The 27,702-nt window shown below is 34.7% G+C and overlaps 3 protein-coding genes across 5 annotated transcripts in view; all 3 read left to right on the top strand.

Annotated features, from left to right (window-relative positions):
• The first annotated feature begins 1,633 nt into the window (after window positions 1–1,633).
• LOC108201084 (probable helicase MAGATAMA 3) lies at window positions 1,634–14,864 on the top strand. The gene is made up of 20 exons (XM_017369370.2): window positions 1,634–1,916; window positions 2,091–2,241; window positions 2,850–2,977; window positions 3,234–3,443; window positions 3,688–3,879; window positions 4,044–4,079; window positions 6,051–6,136; window positions 6,248–6,298; window positions 8,385–8,496; window positions 8,572–8,674; window positions 9,885–9,982; window positions 10,073–10,186; window positions 10,256–10,348; window positions 11,345–11,398; window positions 12,725–12,783; window positions 12,907–12,991; window positions 13,206–13,574; window positions 13,824–13,946; window positions 14,047–14,133; window positions 14,440–14,864. Exons 1-20 carry the CDS (start codon window positions 1,818–1,820, stop codon window positions 14,647–14,649), a joined length of 2,460 nt encoding a protein of 819 aa, XP_017224859.1. The 5' UTR covers window positions 1,634–1,817; the 3' UTR covers window positions 14,650–14,864.
• Window positions 14,865–18,384: 3,520 nt separating this feature from the next.
• The window catches only part of LOC135149291 (putative pentatricopeptide repeat-containing protein At1g12700, mitochondrial), a 32,287-nt gene continuing 22,969 nt past the window's right edge, over window positions 18,385–27,702 (top strand). For 2 of the 3 annotated variants that reach the window (XM_064084605.1, XM_064084607.1), the window contains exons 1-2: window positions 18,385–20,592; window positions 21,057–21,282. In XM_064084605.1, the coding sequence (XP_063940675.1) occupies window positions 18,495–20,342 (1,848 nt within the window). In that variant the 5' untranslated portion in view covers window positions 18,385–18,494 and the 3' untranslated portion in view covers window positions 20,343–20,592; window positions 21,057–21,282. Of the gene's footprint in view, window positions 20,593–21,056; window positions 22,550–22,580; window positions 27,659–27,702 lie in introns of those variants that run through there. The other variant, XM_064084606.1, reaches the window with a different exon arrangement.
• Window positions 26,403–27,500, top strand: LOC135149279 (uncharacterized mitochondrial protein AtMg00810-like). The gene has a single exon (XM_064084513.1). The coding sequence runs from the start codon at window positions 26,403–26,405 to the stop codon at window positions 27,498–27,500; it is 1,098 nt and encodes a 365-aa protein (XP_063940583.1).

The raw sequence follows: 27,702 nt of genomic DNA, 5'->3' as shown, positions 1-27,702 counted from the left end.
TTTTTAACTATTACATATTCTGCTCTAAGACGAATAAGAAACCAATATCAAATAATATTTTTTTTCTTTACCGATGAAAAATATATAAATATATGATTCAAAATTAATCAAAAACAAATTAACACATACCAATATTAGAAATATTGTATATGTGTGTGTGTGTGATAAAATTCTTTTTACTATCTATTTGCAATAGCGCTTTTTCCATAAATTCCCAACTCTAAAAGAATATCTGCAAAAATACTGTCACATTTAAAATAGATTATAAAATTAATATGTTTCAAAAAAATATTTGTAAGAATACGAAGGTTGCATATACAACAAGCGACCATATATGCAACCACAAATTCAACTTTGACAAAATATGTTCAAAATTGCTTTTAGTAGCAAAATAAGTTGCAAGTGATTGCAAATGGCGAAAATGAGTACCTATGTGGGGCCGATATTAAAAACACAGAGGTAACCGTAAAATCAACTAAAAAACATTACAAAATCAACTAAAATCAACCGATTAAAATTGGGAGAAAGGTCGGAGGTGGTTGAGGAAATGATCGTGAGAGAAAAGAGAAGCGGCGTGGTGAAACGAGAGGAGGAAACATCAGGAACATGGAGCGATGAGGTTGCAGCACGGATCTCGAGACGACGAAAGGTGAGAGATGCGTAGAATGTCTTCCCCACATAATTTAAGGATGAAATCTAAGGTTTTGAATTAAGATTTGTGTGATTGGCGCGCGCATTGTGTGTAAGTGGCGGGGATGAATCGAGAGAATGAAATGGAAGAAATCAGTGAATGTGTATTTGGTTTACTCTTCTGTTTTTTTCTCTTACTTCACCAAAGAAATCGCATTTTTGCAATGATTCAAGGTATGTAGTAATTCCGCAATAAAGATAATAAAGATAGTAAAAATGAGGATTCTTGCCAAATTCCCCTTTTGCATTCAACTAGGACGGGAATTCTGAAATTTCCACCTCTAGTGAGTTACATATAGAGTTTTAAAATGCGAAGGTGTCGGTTGGAGTTTTCGATTCAACTAGGACGGAAATTCTTCCGCCTCCAGTGAGTTATATATAGAGTTTCAAAAGGTCTTTTTGCATGTCTTCAGAATTTTTTGTCAATAATAATAAAATTATTGATAATTGTAAAAGTATTTTTTTTGAACAACTGTTTTTAACACTTCTAATAAAAGTATGTATCTAACATTTTTAAAAAAAAATTGTCTTGCAGCATTTTATGAGAATTTTAACAGATTTAACTATCAAATCTCAATGAGAATTTTAATAGATTTAACTATCAAATCTCACTGGATATTATTTTTCAATATTATAATACAAAAATTATAAATATTAAAAATTATCAAAAAGATAACTAGTGTTCATGATAATATTTTTCTAAAAACATTTTTATAAGAACACATGATTTTAAACAACACTCCTACCATCTCACACATGACTTAAATCAAATTTATTAATATTTGAATCAAATCGGATAATACGTCGAGTTCAATCTCCTCTCTCAATTTTCACTTCCTTGAAGCTTTCACTTTTGTTATTTAAAAAATGGAAACTCCAAATTTAACTAATAAATAATGATATCTAAGATATATGAATTAAATTTGACTATTTTAGGAAAAAATTGTTTTTCATCTTTGCTCCGAATCAATTGTTAGGTACAAAGGCAAAAACATACCCAAAAGTTTTCAATTTTCTTTAGTTTGGTGTTCATGTTTGGACAAGAACTAAAAGAAAAAACATAAACCCTAAACCCCAAAAACCCTGTCTTCCCCGGATTGTCTACAGCCTGACAAAAAGCATCATCAATGGCTGTAGACAAAATCAAGGTTGAGGAAGAAGCTTGCACACTTCGTTTTTACAAAATAGTTCTAAGCTGGGATTATCTTCGTCTCCTTCGAGAATCTGTAAGTATATTTCCATTAAGATTTTATCTTTACATGTATTCATTCATACCCATGTTCAGTTTTTTATTTTCTTGATTTTTTTTCAAGAATATATACATGAAGATTCAATCTTTATATGTATTTGTTGATACCCATGTTCAGTATTGTGTTTTTTTGGTATTTTTTATTTTTTAGGACCAGAAAAACAATAAAAAAGCTGGTGATCTGGGTTTGAAAGAAGTGAAGCATACTTATAAAGATGTTAATGAGTATATTTCTATATTCGAACCTCTCTTGTTTGAAGAAGTTAAGGCTCAGATTGTTCAGCAAAAGGACCAGGAAGAAGGTACCTTTTTTTATGTTTTTCGTAGAGAATAATGTGGTTTTTATGAGTTCCTGTGCACTTGGTTAGTAAAGCAAGTTGTTCATGTTTGGCCTTTTTCCAAGTCGTGGTTTGGTGTGAGGCCTTATGCTGATGATCATACACACACCTTCACAGATGTTTGAAATATACACTGGGAGGGTCTTTGAAAATGTTATGTATTTAATGGCGTACACTGTACAGCAATTGATTAAAGTCCCTGTATTTTGTGAATTGGGGGCGATTACTTCCATGATTATATATATATATTTTTTTACTATCTTGATAGCATGACTGTAACCTCTGATTTGGAATGCTGTATACTTCATATACGAATACTGAATTTGCTTGGTTGTTAACATTATCATGCTGGCACCAGAATGTGACTCCTTATATTATTTTAACAGCCTAATATATGAGTGCACTACTCACAGATTTCAGATTGAATTAGAAGATTTAGTTATGTAGCTGATATATAAGATGCTGTTATGTGGAAAAGGAAGTTGGCGTAAATTAATGTTTTGACATGGATATCGGTGTACGATATGACTGCATGACGCTTTATCTGATATCTATATTCTTCTTTTTGGTAGACATAGAATGGAAGACTGGCATAATTGTTGAATGCAATGAGGCTGACGGGTTTCACCTACCAGTGGTTTTTGGGGAGAATTGGGATTCAATTCAACAAAATGATCTATTGCTCCTCTCTAGGAAGAAGGTATCAGGTGTTTTTCAGATTCTGTATGTTCTTAAAAGTGATATTATTTATAGTCAGAATCTGTATGTTCTTAAAAAGTGATACTATTAACAGTGTAAATAAGTTGGTATGTTTAAAAGTTTTTGTGGCCAGCTCTGCTACTATACATGCTAAATGGTTACCGCTTTAAATTTTTTAAGTCATATATATGCCAAATAGCTATAGTTAATATTCTATTAATCTATAGACTACATCCCTGGACGAGTGACTTTTGCAGCTTGAAGAAAGTGAAGACCTCTCAACTATATACGCGTTTGGGTTGGTCGAGTATAAGCAATCAGGTAGCAATGGAGGAAAGATTGGACTTAGAATGGAGTTAGGTGGAGAGGTTAAAGGATCAAATGCTGATGAGGTCAAATCTTGCCCAAGGCTGTCGCGTATGCGCCCTCTTGTGAAAGAATCACAGAAAACTTGGGTCATTAAGAAAGTAATTTTCTGTATTATCTATGTATTTATTTTGTTGTTACTCCACATTGTTTTTTCTGTCTAGTTGATCACATGTTTTCTGACTTCTCATACAGTAATTGATAATCAATTTTTAGATTCATGTTGTGGTTTTTTTTTTGTACGGACATACAAGTTGATGTTCTCACCTTGACAATTTCTCTGGTGAACACACAAGTTACTTTGTATAAATTGCCAATATGTAATTACTAAATTTAACTGTTCAGATCTGCAGTTTGTCTACAATTGTCCGAGAATATGTCGCTCTCCGTTCAGTTGGCTCTCTTCCATTCAAAGATTTAATATTGAAGGCAGCTGAAAGCCAACAATCTTCTGAAGATCGGGCCTGGGATATTTCTAGTTCCCTGAAGGATTACATAAAAAGCAATCACAATGCATCCCAACTAGAAGCCATAGATGTGAGTTCTTTAACCTAGTCAGAGTCTCCTTCCCGTCCTTTTAGTCTTGTTCATTCCTCAGTTAACAGACAACTACTTTGCTTATACATCATTTATTGATATACACACGCACAGATGAATGAAAAATACTTATGTGTGTGCTAATACATAATTGCTTGATTCAGGCTGGTCTGTCACGCAAACCATTTGTCTTGATACAGGTTTGGCTTCTTATGTGTCATTAATTCTTTATTTAACTGTAGTTGCATTTCAACTCTCCTTCATCTATATAGTACTGCATTCCTTGTTTATAGTATATTGTCGTTCGACATCTATGTTATCTCTAAAATAATGGAAAATGCTCTTTCACTTGAAGGAATCAGTATTGCTAGATCTTTTTCATATATTTTTGTGGTGTTTTAAGAAGTTAAAAGTAATGCTATGCTTTGTATTCATCTGAAAGCACCGGTAATGATTAAATCACTGAGATGTTTATGTCAAAATTTGGTTACTAGTTAATAATACTTTTGTATACAGCACTTGACTCTATTTAGGGACTAAAAAGTATACATGGTTGATTGACAATAGTGTGCCAGTTGCAGCACTTGAAATGCTATGCAGTCTGAATCCCAGTTACATGCCAATACTTATATAGTGAATGGACTGTTTGTTGAGGAGAGAATATTTTGCAGTATACTTCCGTTTTTTTAAACTGAGATTATATCAGCCACCTTGCACACTTTAAAAGTGCAGCCATAATATCTGCCTTAAGAAACTCATCGTTTGGAACTATAAATGTCAATCACGAGAGACCTTGCAATCATGGAACAAGGATGGGAACAACCTTATACTCTCTGAATGTGTAGGCTGACATATTTACTGTTAGACTTTCGTATCCCCGGATATATCTAAAGGCTAATATAACATACATGATTGCAACACAATAAGAATACCAATGGCTAACACCTGAAATATTATGCAGTTTGAGCATGTAACAAAGTTAGAAGGATGTAGCTTGTTTCTCTTTTTGTTGTCCCTCGTGTTTGATCTATTGCCTTATTTATTGGCCTTATATATTGAGTAACCTATGTGACACTGTGTTACTCAGACTGGGGGTATATACGTCTAGCGGATATTATGCACTTGTTACACAACAACCCCTCAGAGAGGCCGTATGGGTGTCGAACACGGGTGTAGATCTAAGAGTCAACTAGTTATAAAACATTAGGATTTCCGGATATGGATCCGAAATTGGACATGGGTGCGGGGACTGAACATGTAAGCTTAAACAAGTGAAACCCTATATAGACTAATATGTTTTACATTCATGAAGATAGTGGCTACTACACATAAATCATATCCAATTATCCACTTAATCATGTATGTCAAAATATAGTATAAAATTTAAAGAATTACATTAAAACGACTAAACCGTGTTACCGTGGATCATTCTTTCTATAAACAAGTTTTAAGTAGAGTTTTATTATTTTGAAATTGAATGCTGTGAGGTGAAATTTTCGGTTCCAATAAGATAGATTCAACTTACAGTCTTATCCCCTTATGTCTGGTGGACACGAGTAGAAAGGCAAAATTGGAGAGTCCTGGTAACGATTACACATGATATAATGTTTCATTTATTGTTGATTGTTAAGCTCTAGATTTTTTATATTTATATTTGAAAAACGGTTTTCAAAAATTAACTGGAATCTTAGAAATGCATACTATAGCAATCTTAACTTTGGACAAAATTTAAAGTAGTAAATGAACTATTTTAACCAGAAAAAACGAACAATGTGACGTATTATCATGCACTCCTGAGATTCTTTGAGCAACCAATACCCTGATTTACAACATGAAATCCAGTTGAGACACATAGTCTCTCGAGATGGTTTTACTGTTGCAGAATATTATAAGCTTTTAAAATAATTTCAGTTGGTCCATTGGTTTGTAGATTAGTGGTTTTGTTCAAGACTGTGCTTTCAATAATTGGCAAAAATCATGTAAGATTCATATTCATTGTTATTCTGGCTGCCCCCCCCTCCCCACCGGAACACACATTAAATGTTTGATACCGCTGCTGCTAACAAATTCGATTGTCTGTTATCATCATAATATTGGTTGCATACAATTATGCCTAAAGACTTTGGGACTTCTATTTTTGCTTGTTATGCCTAACAGTGAGCAACTTATAGGGCCCACCAGGAACAGGAAAAACACAAACTATCCTGGGGATTCTTAGTGTCATTTTGCACGCAATTCCAGTTAGAATACACTCCAAGTAAGTATTTAGATCAAACTTCTATAATCCATTGTTCATCTGCCATACTGATTTAGAGTCTCTATTTATGGAAATAATATATTGTTGACTTATTTAATTTTTTTAATGTAGGGGTAGATTAACAGAAATAAAGCGTGGGCCTGAACTACCATTTCAGGAAAAGTACGTGCCCGCATATATTGCTTCATTTATCCTTTATCTTATGTGGATCTTGAATGGCTATTCAATCTCATATCTAAGCTCTTGTAATCAAGTCACCAAAGTAGTGAGGATATGGTCCGAATTTTCAAGAGTGTGATGTTGGATTTTGGTCAGGGAAGAAAGTGGTTTGTTTAAAGGATGTAACCTTATTGGGGAATATGAGAAAGGATTTTTCCAACAGCATTATTTAGTGCACAGATCTTTGTTTATTAAATAATAATCTAATAAACCAAGCCTGTGGTATGAAGCTGCAGTAGGTTTTTATGAAGGCTGATATTGTGAAACATTTCTATTAACCGAGTAATCTAATGCATACGGAGTCAAGAGAGGATTGTTAACGGATGAACAAATAAATGGGTAAAAGGTATGATGAACAAGGGCTTCAACATTCTATAGGTAATACATATATACATATATATATATATATATATATATATATTTATATATATAGCCATAAGTGAAGAAGAGTAATGCATAAGTACAATCGAAACCATCCATGGCAAGATGTTAAAAAAATTATGAAAGTTAAACTTATCTGGCTCCTTGTCACATTATCTCTAAGGGTTGGATGCGAATTATATGTGAAGCCTTTGCCATGAAATCACTGAGCTGGAGTTACTAGAGTGGAACAAGTGACATAAGCTGGTAAAATTCTTTAGGAAGAATCAGCAGATGAATAATCTTAAATTGAGTTAATTCTCACCATCATTATTGATGAATTCTGAAGTTCTATCTGTATGTTTGAGGCGTGAAATTTCAGGGGAGGCTTCATCAAAATTAGGGGCAGATGCAGAAAACAATCTTAGGGGAGCAACGAGTAAATCTAGGAAAGCACCCTCATATTTTATTTTATTTTTAAATTTTTGTGGGGGCACTTCTCTATTTTTTCAAAGTTTCTAATGGTGAAAAAACATCAATTTCTTTTAGATGTTACACGTGCCCCTTATTAGATCTGCCCCTGATCAAAACTACATTATTGTCTAATAGAAGTTCTCAGGCAGCAGATTATTAGATGTTGCATGCTTCCATGCTTGTGTACAAGTACACGACATACTCCTCAATACCTATATATAGTGCATAGGACCTTTAACAATTTATCTGCAATAATACTATTAACTTTACTCTGGACTAGTTTTTGAGTTTAAGTTTCATCCCTCACCTCCCTCTCCTTGTACATTAAAAAATATTTACAGACTCCAGGAAGAGAGAAATGCATCAGAAATTTGAACACCGAAATGATAAAGTTAAAGCAGATAATATACTGTCAAGTAAAGATTCGTACTAAAACTAAACATGTGTAGGTGGCTCAGTGTAGTGGTAACTGGCAACTCAACTGTCTCCCATGACCAAGATCATTGGTTCAATTCCTCACTCCCCTGTCCCTGACAATTTTGTGTACCTTATTAAAAAAATTGCAACGACCCCCTATCTCGAGAAGCAATTCATCTGCTTTTCTTGAGTAGAAAGCGAAAAGGAAAACGTTACAGTACTATTTATAAGTGATTTTTAGTAAATCCTTACAAAAGAATAGTCTATACTCTATATAACGAGTGGCAGAGGGAGGAATTTTCTTTTCCAAAAATAAAACAAAGAGAAAAATATTAGAGATGGGCTATGTTTTAGTAGAAAGACCTAACTGTGTGGATTAAGAGGAACTTTGTTATTTAAGGTTAATAAAATTGACATTTAGGGCCTCTACATTATGCAATATCAAAGTATAAAATTAGATCTTTGGCCTTCCTTAATTTACCACCTTGAACCAACTATTTCATGTTTTTGGTTCTGTAATACATATAATCAATATATCCTTGTCATCCCAGGGTACTCCCAGAGTAACCCTGGCCCCTGGGTCGTCTATGTTGTATTTACAACAGATTATATGACCTGAAACAAATTGATCAGTATAACTCCGGTGCCGGAATCTTTGAATAAACCTGTGTAACTGTGTTCTATTTAGTTAAGTATTGTCTTATTTAAAATGTAGAATTATCATATTGAACTTTTAACCTTTTATGAATTTAACTGTTGAATTTTCGATACTATATAGATACAATCACTGGACGAAGGCCTCACCTTGGTTAGGTGGTACTAATCCTAGGGATGCGATTATGCCTAAAAATGGTGACGATGGTTTTTTCCCGACCACTGGCAATGATTTGGTATGTTATCACATTGTTCCGTGCTGTAGTGATGTATATCTTGGTACAATTTTCTAAGCTTAGTTTAATGTACAGAAACCAGAGGTGGTTAATTCTAGTCGCAAATATCGCGTGCGTGTTCTAGTCTGTGCCCCGTCAAACTCTGCATTGGACGAGATTGTTTTGCGTGTACTGAAAGGTATCATTCATCTTCTCAAGCTACCAATCTCTATTTTTGCTTGCCGATTAATGGTTGGACTCCTAGAAACTTCTAGATTCTCATACATTTATTTCAGTTATGTGAACTCTCCCCCTCTTCTTCTTGATCAAAATCTGCCACTTTGCTGCTGTGTTATTAAATTAATGGGGAAGCATGCAAATCAGTTGACATGATTCGGTAGTTAGATGGCGCCACTTATTGGTGATTTTGTACAACTTGTGTTTGATGATTTGACGATGCATATACTGTTTATCGTCATATTGTATTGGTACTTTTATCTGTGTCAGCTTACATTATAATTTTAAGCATATGCAGGTTTCATTACATGATATGTATATATAGTTCCTGGAATCTTATCTATTCTTGAGATGATAAAGATTAAAGAGTGCCTACTACCCAGGGCCGTCTGGGATTTTTTTGAGGCCCTGTGCTGACTTTAAGAATGAGGCCCTTCCAAATGACAAAATAAAATTTTAATATATTTAAAATAACAAGATATCATAAACAAAATTATACTACAACCGAAAAATTGTTTGTTTTTTGAGTAGTTAGACTTGAATATGTGTGTGACCGTGTGGGATTTACTGCTTGTACAGGGTACTAGTTTGTGGGGAGAGAGAGAAGGAATAAGAAGAGACGTGCATGGCTGGGTCTTGGGAGTTGAGAATTGATTAGTGTTTAAATAAAATAATGATAAAAATTAAAGAGATATTAATTTTATATTATATTTATCATGAGTATACCAAAAGATAGAAAGAAGCAGTTATAAATTGGGGGCCCTAAATTTTCATGGGCCCTGTGCTGTTGCACTTGTTGCACTCCCTCAAAACCGGCCCTGAATTACTACCTAGGTTTCTATATTTCTATTCCGCTTTAATGGTTGTCACCACGATTGGCTTTTGGCATATATGTTTGCCAACCAAGGTGACGTCTTTTGCAAAGTATGCAAGCTTTTCTCGGTTCATATTTTAGAGTTTGTGCTTGATAGTCATGTTACCTTACTTGATGGAAGATATACACGACACTTTATGCCTCTTGTTTTTTGCAAACTTTTTGTTGTTTCCCGCGCTTGCCTCTTCCCAGCTTTTACAAGTATCAGTTCTGAAGATTTCTACAAGCAGCATCTTTTTCCTTGTGATAGAATTGTTTGTGTGTCCAATTAATATACGTCATTTTTGGCTGTTCTTAGGTATTCATGATGAAAATGATCGTTTATACACCCCTAAAATTGTACGAATTGGTCTCAACGTCCATCACTCTGTTGCTGCCGTATCTATGGATCATCTTGTAAGTACCTGGCAAGACAAACAGATTGGTAAACTTTCTGAAAATTTGTGTACCTTCGTTTAGACAGGCTCCTTATGTCCTAATTTTTAGGTGGAACAAAAACTTGCTGGCGTGGATTTCCAGACTGGTGAAAAACAGAAACATGGAAGTGCTGGAAGGGATAAAAATGCCATTCGTAATTCAATTTTAGATGAAGCAGCAATTGTATGTTATTCTAGTCTTCTGTTTAAAATTGAACTTTGATATCTTTGCTGATTCCTGAACTTGTTGCAGGTATTCTCTACACTCAGTTTCAGTGGTTCATCTCTTTTCAGTAAACTGAATCGCACTTTTGATGTTGTTATAATTGATGAAGCTGCCCAAGCGGTACGTTTGCTCAATATATGGATTAAAATTTCTTAGCAGTTATATATTCAAAGTCGTTAGTACCCAGTCGAATGCTGTAATAACAAATTGTGTTTTATTCTGTTGAGAAACATTTAAGTTACTAATACTGATATTTACTTTATAACATGTAATTTTATATTATACCAGTAAGTAGCATTGTAAGTATAACATGTAATTTTATATTATACCAGTAAGTAGCATTATTTTCCCTGGTCCTTCAAGTATCAACTTGAGTCGTTCATATCAGCAAAAATTGCTAGTTACAACAAAGTAGCTAACAGGTTACCGCTTTCACATGGTGTAAATATTCATACTGGAATTATTGTTGTATTGTTATTCCAATGGGAGGACCTGGTGAGGGGCGGGCGCACGGGGGTGGGTGGGTGGGCGGTGCTGTAGCTCCCTGAACTTAAAAAAAAGGATTTTTTTTATATGCATACAGAAAATTGTAAAAATTAATTTAGCCCCCCCCAAAATTCAATTGATGTCAAAGACATTATAATGAGATTTCAAAATATGGCACCTAGAAGAATGTCATTGTAAGAATTGTTTTTATAGTATATGTAATGAATTCGAATGATGTTAATGTTAATGTATTGGAATGTTTTTTTCTGATCCGTGATTTTTTAGAAGTAAAACTTAGCCCCCTTAATACAATTCATGGGCGCCACTGGTTATTCCCTTAATTTGTCTCTTTTTACCTCCTTTTGGGGACATCAGGTCTTCATTAACTTGGCAGACAGATCTTATATATAAGTTCCCATGAACATTCTAGTGGAACACATTTTAGTATATCTGTGGAAGATTATAGATATTTACTTGAGTGTGTGAGAATGTGTACTCAGTACATCTAAATTTAGGTTAGGATATTTTTATGCTAGGTCTGTTTTCAGAAATGCTCAGAGATTCACTATTAGGAACCTGCTTTAATCTATTTTAGATCTTCATCTGATTTTGAATTTTTGTCATGAATAGATAGAAGCAGCAACTCTTGTTCCACTGGCTAATGGATGCAAGCAAGTATTCCTGGTACATAAAACATGCTAGTAATATGGAATATTCTCTCCAACTATTTTATAGTATTTGCTAGTTAATTGATATATGTAGCATGGTAAAAAGTGGAAATGGGACTTAATCAGTGAAGTTATATTAGTTTTTATATGATTAATATACTTATAATTATTTTGTTATCGTAGTTAGAGATAATCTTTATATATATATATTACTCCCTCTGTCCCATTTAATTGTATACGTTTCTTTTTAACTGCTCGACACGCATTTCAATGCTCTTATAAAACATAGTTCCGTAACTTATTTTTGAGATTTTCTTTTTTTGAATAAAAATATAACATCTAAACTTTAATTCAGAAAAAGAAAATTTTAAAAATAAATTACACAACTACACTTTACAGGAGCATTAAAGTCCGTGCCGCGTCCCCGTCCCCCGATGTATACTACTCAGGGGGACGGAGGGAGTAATACATTAGAATAAATAATTTAACCATCTAAATTATGAATAATATATACGAAAGTAATACTTCTCTTACTTTTTTGTCCAAGTTTCTACCTTTTTAATTATTATTTTAATTTTAAATGTTTTCTCATGAATTTTACTAATTATAATCAACAGGACGATTTTTGACCGATTTTATGAAAAACGATTTTTGACCTGATATATGCTTAATCGAGACGGTGAGCTACCGTCTAGCGATTGATCATTGACTTTTAGAACACTGAATATATGCAATGCTTGTTTATTGGCTTCACAAACGTAATGTTTACTGCATCCCAAATTAAATGTCCCTTTTGAAGATTTCACACATATTAAGAAGTTTTAAAAGTAGTACTTTTTTCCCATATCTACCCACATTTATAACATCAACTTATGATAGTATTAGGAGGCTACAACTGAAAATAACAAATAAGTATGAGTAATTTTGGAAGATTGTTGATAAATGCACATTGAATGAAGAGAAGGGGCAACTAATTTAGGACAAATTTTGCTTTCAAAAGGGACAATTAAAACAGGATGGAATATAGTAAGAACAAATCCCTATTTGCAAAATTTCATTTCGAGCATTACTTTAAATTCAAAGAAAATATTGAACACATTGCATACTCCATGTGATGATTGATGGGAGGCTCTGGAAAAGATTTTGCGGTGCTGTATATTATGAGATATCATAAAACATAAAACAGTATATATAAACACTTTGTCATAATCTTTTGGCAACTAGGAAGTGAAGATAAAAGGTTTATATTATGCCAATTTGGTTATATCAATTTGCTAGCTGATAAATTTTACCACTTCTGGTTTGTGATTACTTTCTCAGACATCATTTCTAATCTATTTAGGTTGGTGATCCTCTTCAACTTCCAGCCACTGTGATTTCTCCTGTTGCCGAGAAATTTAAGTAAGGAATGCATATATGTTCAGAGTAGTGTATAAACTGGTTTTAAACATGGCGGTTTATCAATCATCATCTTCATCTTATGTAATTATGTTGCATAATTTTTTCCCTAACCCTATGTAATAGGTACGGGATGAGCTTGTTTAAGAGATTTCAAGAAGCGGGGTATCCCGTACAGATGTTAAAGACCCAGTATCGCATGCATCCAGAGGTATAATGCCTTTGCCCTAACTTCCATGAAGACTTGTATCTTTATATTTTTGTTTGACTTGTCGGTTTTCTCAGAGTTGCAACATATAGCTGCCCCAAGTACTGTATATAATGCCAATTCTATAAGTGTATATTATATTATTATATAACAAAGGGCTGCTGATATCTTATATCATCTGTATAATATTACTGTACACAAGTCTATCTGCTTGCAGATAAGAAGCTTTCCTTCTAAAGAATTCTACAAGGAGGCCTTGGAGGATGGTCCTGCTGTTGAAAGCGAAACTAGACGTGCATGGCACATATACAGCTGCTTCGGTCCTTTCTGTTTTTTTGATTTACATGAGGGAAAAGAGTCCCAGCCTTCAAATAGTGGCTCTTGGGAAAATGTTGATGAGGCTGAGTTTGTTGTGCTTATGTATCACAAGTTATTAGCTAGATTTGTAGAGCTCAAGTCGAGCTCTCAAATTGCTATAATATCTCCCTATAGATCTCAAGTAAGCCTCTTCCGTGATAAGTTCAAGGATACCTTTGGTGAAGATTCAAAGAAATTTGTAGACATCAACACTGTGGATGGATTCCAGGTAAAAGTAAAAAAATTTCTTTCTGCTTTCATGTTTAGGCAATTTTTCACTTTATGGTTATTTGATTTGCTAACAAATTTATCTCTTTGAAATAAAAATTTACTATTCATTGTTTGAGATTAATATGGCTCTATATTCGTCTTGAGATTTTATTTGAAGTTATAATCACCGGATGCATCTTGCGCATTACTTGTATTCCTCGTTCTAAAAGTTGTAAATTTTGTTAAATGTATCCTGTTCCTAATGCAGGGAAGAGAAAAAGATGTTGCTATATTTTCTTGTGTCAGGGCAAGCAAAGATAAAGGCATCGGATTTGTTGCTGATTCTCGGAGAATGAATGTCGGAATTACCAGAGCAAGGTCTTCTGTTTGGGTAATAAATTTGAAGCGCTTTTTTTGATTTTTTTCAGAACTGTGTACAGTACAATCATAGCTTTGCTTATATAACAGAAGCTGCCTCTTTGTTTATTCAGGTGGTGGGTTCTGCTTCAACTTTGAGAAAAGACGAGCACTGGAAGAATCTCATCGAGAGTGCAGAAAAGAGGAATGCTCTTTACAAGGTGGTTAAATCTTTTTAGACTAAATTTGCTTTGCATCTCCTTTACCATCACTCAGAAACAAAGTTTCTATATCTTCTTCGACTACATCTACATCAACTGATTTGAATTTTGAAAATTTATGTGAACATTTAAATTTTTCCTTATTTGGCTAGGACAAGAATGGAGAATGAAATTTCTAGTTACAGTTTTATTAAGATGTGGCAATTGGCATGGCGTATATACAAATATGTTATCTCAAGATTATTGTTGCTACAACAATGGAGCGTATATAATTAAGAATTTTTTAAATTTTATATCTCTGTTCAGGTTTCGAAGCCGTATGCTGATTTTTTCAGTGACGCAAACATTGCATCTATGGAGATTAAGAAGACCGTGCCAGAACTGCAGGAAGTCCCTAATGATGATATTGGTTTCGACATGGCTATAGATGTTAATGTCGATGATGGACCAGCAGATGTTCAAGATTGGGGTGGCGGAGATGCAGAAGGGTTCGATGGAGCTGGAGACGATGACTAACTTGGGATCAAGATTGGGGTGGTGGAGATGCAGAAGGGTTCGGCGGAGCTGGAGACGATGACTAACTTGGGTACAACAATGTGTCCTAGTTCACTCTGTTACTGCTATAGTAAAAACATTTTGTATATATTGAAATCAACAATGCTCATGCAAATTTATCAACCCAATTTTTACTATTTTTTTCAGTTATATAATATGTATAAATTTCAATCAAAGCAGGTGTGTTCCTAAGTTCATCTAATGGATGCCTGTTTTCCTAAATTCTAATTTTAAGATTGATTCCAATTTATCAACATATAGTTTAAAGAGCTTATTGCCAAAAATTCATTAACCTTTTCTCTATTTTGCTGATCAACCAAAAATGTTTTTTTACTAACAAGTTCAACCAATAATTTTTTCAAAATTATGCAAAAAAGCGGTTAATGGACTAATCATGGTTAATGACAACTGATGTGATAAACCAAGATAGTACACGTGGCACCGAAGATTAATTTTATTAGTTAGCCTGTCATAATAACCAACAAACAACCTGATATTATTAAAAAAAAAATCCATTCAATTTTTTTCATCAAAAGTAATTGAGTACGAGCATAATTACAGTATAACAAATTCTATTGCAATCTACAAATTCATAAAATAAAACTAATAAGACAACATTCATAATTTTTTTGAATCATGAAGACATAAAAATTTTCAATCATTCGAACGTAAAATCGACAAATTCCTTCAGTTTTGAACCAAAAACTTGTCATTATGATAGAATTTTACATTCAGATAAAAAGATATCCTCAATAGAATCATCCACAGCCTCATTAATATGAATATCTTCACCATTATCCTCCGCGACCTCATTATTCTTATATACAAAACTCTCTTCATTAGACTCAATATCTTCATCAGGCTCCTTTTCTTCATTATAATCACTGTCTTCAGTATTATAACTTCTTTCATTGTATTTATCTCCATCAATATCATCCCCCTCCTCCATAATATCTACCTCATCAGCACCCTTCTTATCCATCCCCTAATCCCCCTCATTATCCCCCTCCTTATTTTCTTGCTTAAACTGTAAAAACAACTCATATAATGGATTAGGCTTCACCATTGTACCTACCTATATATCTATAAACTTCTCCCCCATTTACCCTAGTAAACATCTCCATTAAGTCTTTATCATTCAACAATTTGACAAGGTCCATCTTGTACACATATGAAAACACCCGTATTTGTATTTAAGCACAACGCCGGACTTCTTACCTTCATCTTCGAAGTCGATCACCAAATCTAGCATATTACATTTATCTAGGTATACTTGAATAATGACAGTATATTACCTCCAATTGAACCTTAAACACTTGCAATCCTCCTCCATACTTGATATCTACAACCATATAATACAAACCCAAATTAACCCAAATCATAAGAACACTAATCGAATTCAGAAATCCTAATGACAAATGAGTATATAAATCAGGTGAAAGGAAGAATCGAAGATGAACTTACCGTATTAATCGAAGAACAACGATTGAAATGAGTGCAGCAAGATGATCGTTGGGTAGGGTTTCAACTGTAGGCCTTTGTGGCAAATAACTAATGTATACCAAATTGCTAGCACTTTTGGGCCGACCTGTGGTGGGTTGTTGGGTCCGGTATGCATCAAGTTATGGGCTTGGGATGTTATAAATGGTATCAAAGCGATACCCGACCGGAAGTGCCAAGGCACTGCCCGGGTTTCGAGTTTGATTGTGCGCTCGACGAGGACGTCGAGCATATAAGAGGGGGTGTTTGTAACATCCGGTTAGATAAAAGAGTATTTGGGCCTTTATAAACACAAGCAAATAACTAATGTATACCAAATTGCTAGCACTTTTGGGCTGACCTGTGGTGGGTTGTTGGGTCCGGTATGCATCAAGTTATGGGCTTGGGATGTTATAAATGAATAAGAACGAGAGGGGCAATAGAGATTTTAGATTTTCTATTGATATTCTGATTTTGATAATGAATTATTGATGTTATTGTTATTTTTTATAATTTACATGTGGCAAGTAGGTGGAGTAGTGATGTGGCAAACATCATGTGAGATTTTAAATTAACCATGGTTAAAATTTACTTAATTTTGAAAAGGTTGATGGTTAACTTGTTAGTAAAAAAACGTTGTTTGTTAATCAACAAAATAATGAAAAGATTAATGGATTTTTTGACAGTAAGCTCATAGTTTAAATGTTATGAGCAACAACCAAGGTAGTAGCCGTTCACAAGTTCATTTTTCCACTCTGCTAAATTTAATTACGCACCTTAAAATTTTAAAATATAAATTAGAAGACCGACTTTGCTCTATTCTTAAAACTATTCTCTCCATATCTTTTTAGTTGTTACATTTTTATTTTTATTGATCAAATAGCTTAATTATTGATAAAAATTTTAATTCACGCTTATATTATTTTAAAACTGAAATTTACATATTAAAGTAGATTAAAAGTTATTTTCGGTGACATAATTTTTTTTTATTAATTAATAAAATATCAATAAATTTTAGTCAAATTTTAGTCAATTTAACTGGTCAAAATCAAATGTGACAACTAAAAAGGGCCGGAGAAAATATCCATACTATACTATTAAAGCCGAAACATTAAAAGTTTGGTCGATCGGTACTTCGGCCAAAATATGGGCCTATGCATATAACCAGTTATTCACTTGGACCGAAACAGGGCCTATCTATATAACAAATTATTCTTTCTAAATAAAATATATTATCTTTTTTATATTTTCCAACTAAAAAATCAATTTTTTGAAATAACATCGAGCAACATAATAATTACCTTTTTAACTAAAACACATTATTTTTTTCAGATTCCTAAACTAAAAAAATCGATTTTCTACAATTAACACGGGCGACATATGTATAAAAACATAATATTATTATATATAATTAAACCAAAATTAATTAACATTTTTTTAAATACTCTAACGGTCTCACTTTAAAAGTGATATTATAAATCTATACTAAACCATATATTATTATACTGTTAAAGCCAAAAGCCGAAAAATGAGAATTTCAATTGGTTAGTTGGCACGTCGATCAATCGAGTTTGGCAAGACGGTTGGTATTCAACCCACGGACCTCATTAATTTATAATGTGTTATAATATATTTTTTTTATTATCAATCAAATCAAAATTCAAATATTAAAATTTAGGTCAGTATGATAGATCGATATTTGGGTTTACGTGTCTCTTTAACTTATAATATGTTATATACTATATTATTAATTATTACTAACGAAATATTATAAGGTTGATTGGTTGATTTATATATGGGTTTATAGATCTCCTTAAATTATAACATGTAAACAAATATATGTAACATTCTCATCAAAATATATGTTCAACCTAATTTTTAATTAGTCATTTGACGAACTTAACTATTAAGAATTTATTCAGCAGTTAAATAAAAATTTATTTAATCACATTAGTCTATCATAGTTTTATTTTTACAATAAAATTAGTTAAATTTAAACTACATATATGATACAATAAAAAATATTATAACCGCTCGTGCATTGCACGGAATGCACGGGTTATAAGCTAGTTATATTAAAACGGAGAGCGTATGATATAAGGAAAAAACTAAAAAATAATAAATTGATTAAAATGAAAATTATATATTAATTTTTATATTTATATAAATATAAAACTTTACCTCTTAAAAATTATATAGATATAATTACAAATTTGCAACACAAAGTAGATCCCATTATTCCCTTTTTTTTATTCAGGCCAACTGAATCCAGTGAAGTGAGAGCACCGGCAAGAAGAAGCATACAGTAACTGATTATATAAGCAGCGATGAGGAGTCTCGCTTCCTTGAGACCAATGCTACCATTTCTACGATCTGCAGCTGAGTCTGCAACTACTACTTGTTCTCTCGCATTGTTTCAATTCGATGCTCATTTTCTTATGTTCTCCACTAAACCTAACCCCAAACACCCCTATGTTCCTCATTTTCCCAATACACCTCATGCGCTACTTCAGCAATTACTGTATGAGAAATCCAAGGTTGGTTTCGATAAACTCGACGATGCTCTCCAAGTGTTTGATAAAATGCTCCTTATGAAGCCTATGCTTCCTGTTCTTAAATTTAATCAACTGCTAGCCGCCCTCGTTAAAATGAAAGAGTACTCTGTAGCTGTGTCTCTCTTTAGGGATATGCGTGTTCGAAGCATCCCCCTTAATATATATACCTTCACTACTGCCATTAACTGTTTCTGTCACTTGAATCGTGTCGATTTTGCCTTTTCACTATTGGCTGGAATCATCAAGCACGGTTTTGTGCCAAGTGTGGTGACTTATACCACTCTCATCAGGGGCCTTATTTCCCAAGATATGCTTCAAGAGGCTCAGCTTTTGTTCCAGAACCTCATCAGATTTCAACTTATTCAACCCAATGTTGTAACCTATAACACAATCATCGACGGCATCTGCAAGAGAGGGAATCCTTCGGTGGCTGTTAAGTTGTTCAAAAATATGGAGAAGAAAGGTTGCAAGCCTGATACCGTAACTTACACCACACTTATTGATTGTTTGTGTAAACATAGATTAGTTGATCAAGCATTGGGTCTTCTCCACCAAATGACAAGGAAAGGCATATCCCCAGATGTCATAACCTACAACTCCTTAGTTCAAGGTCTGTGTGACATTAATCGATGGCATGATGTCAAACAATTGCTCAAGGAGATGGATGTTAGGAACATTTCTCGAGATGTTTTTACTTACAATATATTGGTTGATGCGTATTGCAAGGAAGGAATGATTGAAGATGCAGAGGATGTGATAGAGTTGATGATTCAAAGAGGCCATTATCCTGATGTAGTCACTTACAGCTCACTAATGGATGGATACTGCTTGCGGGGAAAGGTTGATAAAGCATTAGTAGTGTTCGAAAGCATGACTAGAAAGGGAATACTGCCTAATACTCTTAGCTATAATATTCTGATCAACGGGTACTGTAGAAAGAAGAAAGTGGACAGAGCAATAGCTCTTTTTCAACATATGCCCTCTGAAGGTTTAGCCCCAACTATTGAGACTTACAGTACTATACTGCAAGGTTTTTTTCATGCGGGTAGACATGTTGAAGCACGTGAATTTTTTAAGGAAAAGATGATTAACCAAGGTGTTGAGTTAAATAAAGTGACATGCAGTATCTTGTTGCATGGTCTTTGCCAGAATTGTTATGTATTTGAAGCACTATCCTTTTTTCAAATACTGGAATCCCGTGGGTTAGTTCCTAATGTACATGTTTACACTATTCTGATTAATGGACTAAGCAAAAATGGACATCTCGAGAATGCAAGAAGCCTTTTTGACAACCTTCCTGCGAAAGGTTTGCGACCTAATGTCAAGACATACACAGTGATGATCCAAGCATATTGTCATGAAGGGTTATTGGATGAAGCAAATGAACTATTCAGGGAAATGGAAGCTAATGATTGCTTTCCTAATGATGTCACATACAACATGCTTATCCGCGGTTGTTTACAGAATAAGAATTACTATGAAGCAGGTGTACTCCTAGATGAAATGTTTGGTCGCGGCTTTGCAGCAGACGCATCTACTGCATCTGGTTTACTGGATTTACTTGATGTGCAAGAACAGGATCCTACTCTGCTTGCATTGTGCAAGAAGTACTTGCTGTAGGTGTAACGAAGGAGAGAGTTCTGAGGTACATAATCTTCTCGATTTTGCCAGCATTTTTGTAGGTTTAAAAGCAACTATTGAGAGTTACAGTACATATTGTAATGTTATTTTCTCACATGCAGACATGTGCGGAATTTTTTTTAGTAGATATAATAAGTGTCCTACTTAAATCACAAGAACAGGATCCTGCTTTTCTTGCTCTGCATAATAAGTATTTTCCATTTGTCTAACAGAGTGAGAGATTGCTAAGGTAAATAATTTTCCATTTGCCAACATTTTTATTTCTAGGGTCTGCAACCCTGGCAGTATTCATTTCAAATGTCATTGTTAATTTTGCTGTTCTTGTCTGACTGATTGCAAATGATTGGGTGTTTATTGACATAATTTTGTTAAATTTAAATTTAAGAATGGAGCTTCTCTGCACTACATCGACTTTTTGTTTATAGAATGTTTTTATCTTAATTTTATTACGTGAAGTAACTAAAAGGCTTAATATAGTTTAACTGCAGTTTTGAATTATCAACGCAATGAGATAAAGAGCTTATATGTGTATGGATTTCATTCCATAGTTACTTCAGTTAGCAGTGTTATCAAGAATTAAGTAGTCTTGAATTGGCTAATGCTGCAGGATAGTAGTCCATTTCAAAAACTAAGCTACTTAGTTGAAATTGTATAATCTACTTAGTTGAGGTCGTCTGATTCTGATGTCTGCAGACTTCTCAGTGCATTACAGAAACCTTCATCTGGCCAGTGCTCGCAAATAAAGAACTTGAACGGCTGATCAGACTAGTCAGCCCAGGTCTTTAATGTCAGCTGGGTGGAACTTTTTTGTTGTTTTTTATAGAATAAGATGCAAGATTAAGGCAACACAGTGGAACCTATTTGTGTACATTCCTCAAGTTTTCCAGCGGTATTCAGCTCGTAACCTCAAGTTTCCCTGGTATGCTTTTCATAAGTTTTTGAAATTCTATGCTCTAGTTGACAATGCTGAAATATTCAGCTTCAGTTTGCTATACGAATAAAATAAATAATAAAACACTCCAATCTAATAACTCAAGTTCTAAAAGAAAAACCAGCATATGAATCTGACATCCCGGATCTCTAAGGGCGATCCCCCAAGTAAGTTCTTAAACATATAATAAGATGTTTAAATTAAAGCAGATTAGGATATTATATTAAATTACAACTCGAACAATTCTTGTACTCTTTGCTATTATTATATGTTTAAAATCAACCTCTATTAGAAAGAAAAAAATTTGAAAAAAGGAGGGAAGAAAGTGAAAAAGAAGAAAATAAACATTTTATTCTTGAGCATAATAAATTTAACTTACAATAGATTAGGATTTATACTTCCTCCGTCCCATTCATTTGTATATAGTTTCTATTTTGGGACGTCCCCCCATTGTATACATTCCATAAATAGTAAATATTTATAATATAAAACATCATTATACTAACTACTTTCTTCCACCATCTCCATTTTATAATAATATAAACACTATTACACTAACTAATTTCCTCCACCATCTCAAATCTATTATTAAATATAAATGAGTCCCACCACTATACTCACTTTTTATCAACTTTACTCATTTTTTACACTTTTTCTTGGTCTCCGTGTCCCAACCAAATGTATATAACTGGTTAGGACGGAGAGAGTACTAAATTACATACAACAATTCTTGTACTCCCTATTATTATTGTATATATTTAAAATCAAACTCTATTACAAGAGAAATAATGTGGAGGGAAAAATTGAAAAGAAGAAGAAAATGAATATTTTATTCTTAAACATAAGATGAGGAAGTGCTATTTTTTAAGGAATGAATTTAGATATTCTAACTCGTTAAGAAATAATTAGGATGTAGTTTGGAGTGATATTTGAAAATATCGAAATCTTTTCAATTATAATTTGGAACTGCTACCTTTTAAGGAATGAATTTAGATATCCTAACTTGTTAGGAAATAATCAGGATGTAGTTTGGAATAAAATTGAAAATATCATAAATATTAAATTATAAATTGGTACATCGTATATAATCTTTTCGGGATGCTCTTATCCGTCCATCCTCAATATGTGTAATTTTATGTGTTGGGTCTGGAGAATAAATTTTAAAAAGTCGATAAGCATTGCCTATATATTAAAAAATAACAAGCCATAATATTTAAATTAAGTCATTTAATCAATATAAGTTCATAAGAGCAAGGCGCACGACCTCACTCGTGATGTCGTACAAGCGTAACAAACATCCTGTTCCCAAACAAGTCCTCGAGATTGAGCACGGAGACTCCTATATGGAGCTATAAATAAATATCACAATAAGCTTAAATAACTGCTTTATCAGAAGAAGATATAATTAGCCTAAACTTTAAGCATCAAGTCACAAGCTCATAGTGACACTGAGAAACATTGAGATATAATTTGCTTGAAGCTGATGCTTATTCCTAATTTCTTACTGTGTTGGTTTCTCATTCTGGTAATTATAATTTCTTAACAACTAATAATCTCATTACGGTGGTTTACATGTTTCTTGCTAACAAAACATATCATTGTGTAAAGTACTTAACTCATCTCAGTTGATACTGTTAAAGCAATCCCACAAAATCAGCATATCACTTAAAGTACAGATATGATATTATATGAATTCAAAAATAGCTTTAGTTTAGGATCAGTTTTGATTCTACAGTAATTGCTTCAGTTTACTGTACTTGTTAATATCTCATGTAATGTCGCCTGTAATGTCGCCTATGATAGCTATTGGTAGTCTGCTATATATTGTACACATTATACATCAATGAGATATAGGAAAATACATTTCTACATGGTATCAGCCTAGGTTTAGAATCAAATCTCCTCCCTTTTCTTTCTCTTCGCATCATTGCTCATCATGGCTTCTGCATTTTCTTCTCCTACTTCTTTTCCTTCTCAAAACACAGCTCAATTCACCAAACTCATCGAAACAAATTACCTAATTTGGCTGAGACAAATCAAGCCCTATCTTCATGGTGCCAAATTCTGGGGATACATTGATGGCTCTATACCAGAACCATCTCACACCGTCATGACTGCTGCGACTCCAACAGAACCTGCAAAAGAAATTCCCAACCCAAAATATGAGGATTGGTTCATCATAGATCAACAAATAGTCAGTCTTATTACTACTTCTTTGTCTGAAAGCGTCTCGCAACTCACAATTGGCTTTGACACCTCGAAAGAAATCTGGGAATGCTTAGCTAATCACTTCTCACAACGTTCTGCTGCTAGTGCATCCAGTCTCAAGCTTCAGCTACTCGAGCTCAGTAAAGGTTCTCAATCAATCGATGATTATCTTCGACATGCTAAGTCACTTTCTGATCAATTGGCAGCCATTAAAAAGCCTATCTCCGATGAAGATCTGGTACTTGCAACACTTCATGGACTTGGACCAGACTACCTCATGCTCCGCACTGCTCTATCACAACACTCTTCTCTTCCCAATTTTACTGAGTTACGTGCTCGCATCTTAGCCTTTGATGCCCAAAAACCACATAAGCAGGAACAAGGAACAGAAACGGCTTTGTTTCATGGTAGTAATACTCGCCGTGAAAATCAACCTCAGAAAAATAATTCAAATGGTCGAAACTTCAACAGATCAAGAAGCTACAATTCAGGCCGCAACTTTTAGCAACAACAGACACCACTGTTCCAGCAGCCGTATTCTCCACTTAGACCATACTCGTCTCCATGGGCTCCTCGCCCTCAACCATCCAATGGAATATTGGGCCCAGCTCCAATGTGGTGTTCCAATTGTCACACAAACCAGCACGGACAACAACAATGCCCTCACAAGTTCTTAGGCCCAACGACAGTTGCACCCTTCGCCGGAGCCCATTTTGCTGCAGACCCAAATTGGTACCCAGATACTGGCGCCACCCATCATATGACCTCCATGCTTGTCAACAATCCTCAAGAATTCAGTGGCCCTCATAATGTTTATATGGGTAACGGGAACTCAATGCCCGTTTCTCATACTGGTAACCTACCAATTTCTTTGGGATCTTCTCACTTTTCTTTGCAAAATATCTTCCACATTCCTTCTATTCGTAAAAACTTGTTATCTGTTGCTCGTTTTACTAAAGATAATCAAGTCTTCTTTCTCTTTGCCCCTGATTTTTATCAGATATATTGCTTACAAACTGGTCGTTTATTATTTCAGGGCCCTTGTAAGGACGGGTTATATCAACTTCAGTTGTCTTCCACCTCTTCTACTCCACAAGCTCTTGCTACTATACACTCTTCCATCTGGCACAATCGTCTTGGTCACCCCTCATCTGATGTCTTGTCACGTTTAAGTCCTAGTATTGGCTCTAAAATTTCTTTTCATGAAATCTGTCATGAATGTGCTCTTAGCAAGTCTCACAAATTGCCTTTTGAAAATAATACATCTTATGCTGATTCCCCTTTTTTTTGTTATCCATAGTGATGTATGGTATTCATCAACTTCTTCAACCTCTGGATTTAAATATTATGTACTTTTCACAGATGAATTTTCTCGCTATACATGGATATATCCAATGCATAGGAAGAATGAAGTACTTACTCACTTTAAAACATTGGTTGCAAAAATTCAAAATCTCTTTGGCATCACCATTAAATTTCTACAAAGTGACAATGGGAATGAATATGTCAATCATGAATTCACTAGATATTGCAACTCACTGGGAATTCAACAACGTTTCTCATGTCCTCACACTCCTCAACAAAATGGGTTAGCCGAGAGAAAACACCGACATATAGCAACCATGGCCCGTAACCTCCTACGTACTTCTAGTGCTCCACACAAACTTTGGGAAGCTGTTTTAACATCCGTATATCTTATTAATCTCCTTCCCACCTCTGTCTTAAATTGGGATACTCCACATCATTGTCTTTATGGTAGTCATCCTTCATACTCTTCCCTACGAGTCTTTGGGTGTTCTTGTTATCCATATCTTGGTCCATATGTTTCTGATAAATTATCCAGTCGGAGTATTGAATGTGTCTTCCTGGGATATAGTCCACAACATAAGGGTTATAGATGTCTTGATCCCAAGACTAGTCGTCTTTATGTGTCCAGACATGTCATTTTTAACGAAACTTGTTTCCCTTACAAAAATATGCAGGTACAGGCACCTGGTCCATTGGAATTTGCTCTTTTACCGAGCCCAGCCTCTTTCTTGAGGCCATCAGAAGGATTTTCACATCCAGATCACATTACTCCATCCACAGAGTCTTCTCCCCGCACTAATGAAGTGTCTCAATCACCATTATTGCCAGCTACTAATTCAGTTGCACAAACTTCAAATGATCCACCACCTGTGCTCACATATCAACGTCGTAATAAAGCTACAACTGTCTCAATTCCGACATCGGTGACAACAGAAACCACGACGACATCTGAATCAGCCCCAACAGAGGCTCAAATGCTCCCTCTTCCATCTGCTCAACACCCAATGATAACTTGTTCTAAAGATGGCACACTTCCGCAGAACAAACGTTAGGCTACAGCTGTAAAACATCCCCTTCCTCAGGCTCTTCATACCGCTGTGGAAAATTCTGAACCAACATGTTATACAGAGGCTTCTAAACATGAAGTTTGGCGCAATGCTATGACAGAGGAAGTTAATGCACTGATGAAAAATCAGACTTGGACTCTTGTGCCTCCATCACCATCTCACAACACAATCGGCTGCCAATGGGTGTTTCGTACTAAGCGTAATCCGGATGGCACAATTGAAAGGTATAAAGCTCGGCTTGTTGCCAAAGGTTTCCATCAACAACAAGGCATCGATTACGAAGAAACATTCAGCCCAGTTATCAAACCGGCCACTATAAGGACTGTCCTTAGTCTTGCGCTTTCTCGGGGATGGGCACTTCGACAATTAGATGTCAAAAATGCATTCCTACATGGATTACTAAAGGAGGAAGTTTACATGGCTCAACCCCTGGTTTTGTTGATCCATCTAGACCCAATTATGTTTGCAAGCTCCACAAGGCGCTATACGGTCTAAAACAGGCCCCCCCGTGCTTGGTTTCGCCGTATGAAAACTTTCCTCAAATCTGCTGGTTTTGTTCAAAGCTTAGCTGATCCCTCACTCTTCATATTCCGTCATAACAACCATACAATCTACTTTCTGCTATATGTGGACGACATAGTGATTACGGGCAGCGACAATAACCTTCTGGAAAGATTCATTCATGTACTTGGTCGTGAATTTGACATCAAAGACTTGGGTCCTTTGAATTATTTTCTTGGCTTACAAGTAAGTTATCAAAATGATGGACTACATATTGGTCAGCTTAAGTATGCTCATGATCTTCTAGTCAAGCACGATATGCTGCTTTCTAAACCAGTAAGTACTCCCATGTCAGCAAAAACTACTCTCAGTTCTGATGATGGCGACATACTTGCCAATCCCACTGCCTTTAGGGAAATTGTTGGTTCTCTTCAATACTTGACGATAACTCGTCCTGATATTGCCTATGCAGTTAACTCAATTTCCCAGTTCATGAGTCATCCGCGCACTTCTCATTTACTAGCTGCGAAGCGCATACTTCGATACATCAAGGGTACTCTTAATCAAGGCCTGTTCATTCGTCCCCAGTGTCAACCACTGCATATCAGTGCTTATTCTGACGCAGATTGGGCAGGCTGTCCAGAAACTCGCAGATCAACATCTGATTATCTTTGTTATATCGGCACTAATCTGATCTCTTGGTGCTCCAAAAAGCAACCTACAATTGCTCGCTCAAGTGCTGAATCTGAATACAGAGCCCTTTCACATGCTAGTGTAGAAACCACTTGGTTGGCTTTCTTACTACACGAACTTGGAACTAAGGTGCAGTTTCCTATCCTTCTTCACTGTGATAACTTAAGTGCAACATACATGGCCTCTAACCCAGTTTTTCATGCCCGGACCAAACATATTGAATTAGATTACCATTTTGTTCGCGAAAAAGTTGCTGCTGGTAGTCATCGTGTGTGTTACATTCCATCTGTTGATCAACCAGCTGACCACCTTACCAAGCCTCTTCATAAACACCGACATTCTCTTCTCACTCACAAACTTTTCCATCAAAGATCGTCCAGTTTGCGGGGGGATGTTAAAGCAATCCCACAAAATCAGCATATCACTTAAAGTACAGATATGATATTATATGAATTCAAAAATAGCTTTAGTTTAGGATCAGTTTTGATTCTACAGTAATTGCTTCAGTTTACTGTACTTGTTAATATCTCCTGTAATGTCGCCTATGATAGCTATTGGTAGTCTGCTATATATTGTATACATTATACATCAATGAGATATAGGAAAATACATTTCTACATATACACTCCAA

Source organism: Daucus carota, chromosome 9 (genome assembly GCF_001625215.2).
Source record: "Daucus carota subsp. sativus chromosome 9, DH1 v3.0, whole genome shotgun sequence".
Classification (NCBI taxonomy): Eukaryota; Viridiplantae; Streptophyta; class Magnoliopsida; order Apiales; family Apiaceae; genus Daucus; species Daucus carota.
The sequence above is the reverse complement of the archived record's forward strand: the minus strand, read 5'-3'. Positions and strand labels throughout refer to the sequence as shown.

Bases quoted from the DNA above. Each gene is read 5' to 3' on its own strand.
- LOC108201084 (XM_017369370.2), top strand. From the start codon at position 1,818: ATGGCTGTAGACAAAATCAAGGTTGAGGAAGAAGCTTGCACACTTCGT. The intron at 4,080-6,050 runs GTTTGGCTTCTT...AGCAACTTATAG, and splicing joins AACCATTTGTCTTGATACAG to GGCCCACCAGGAACAGGAAA. The intron at 12,784-12,906 runs GTAAGGAATGCA...CCTATGTAATAG, and splicing joins CCTGTTGCCGAGAAATTTAA to GTACGGGATGAGCTTGTTTA.
- LOC135149279 (XM_064084513.1), top strand. From the start codon at position 26,403: ATGAAAACTTTCCTCAAATCTGCTGGTTTTGTTCAAAGCTTAGCTGAT.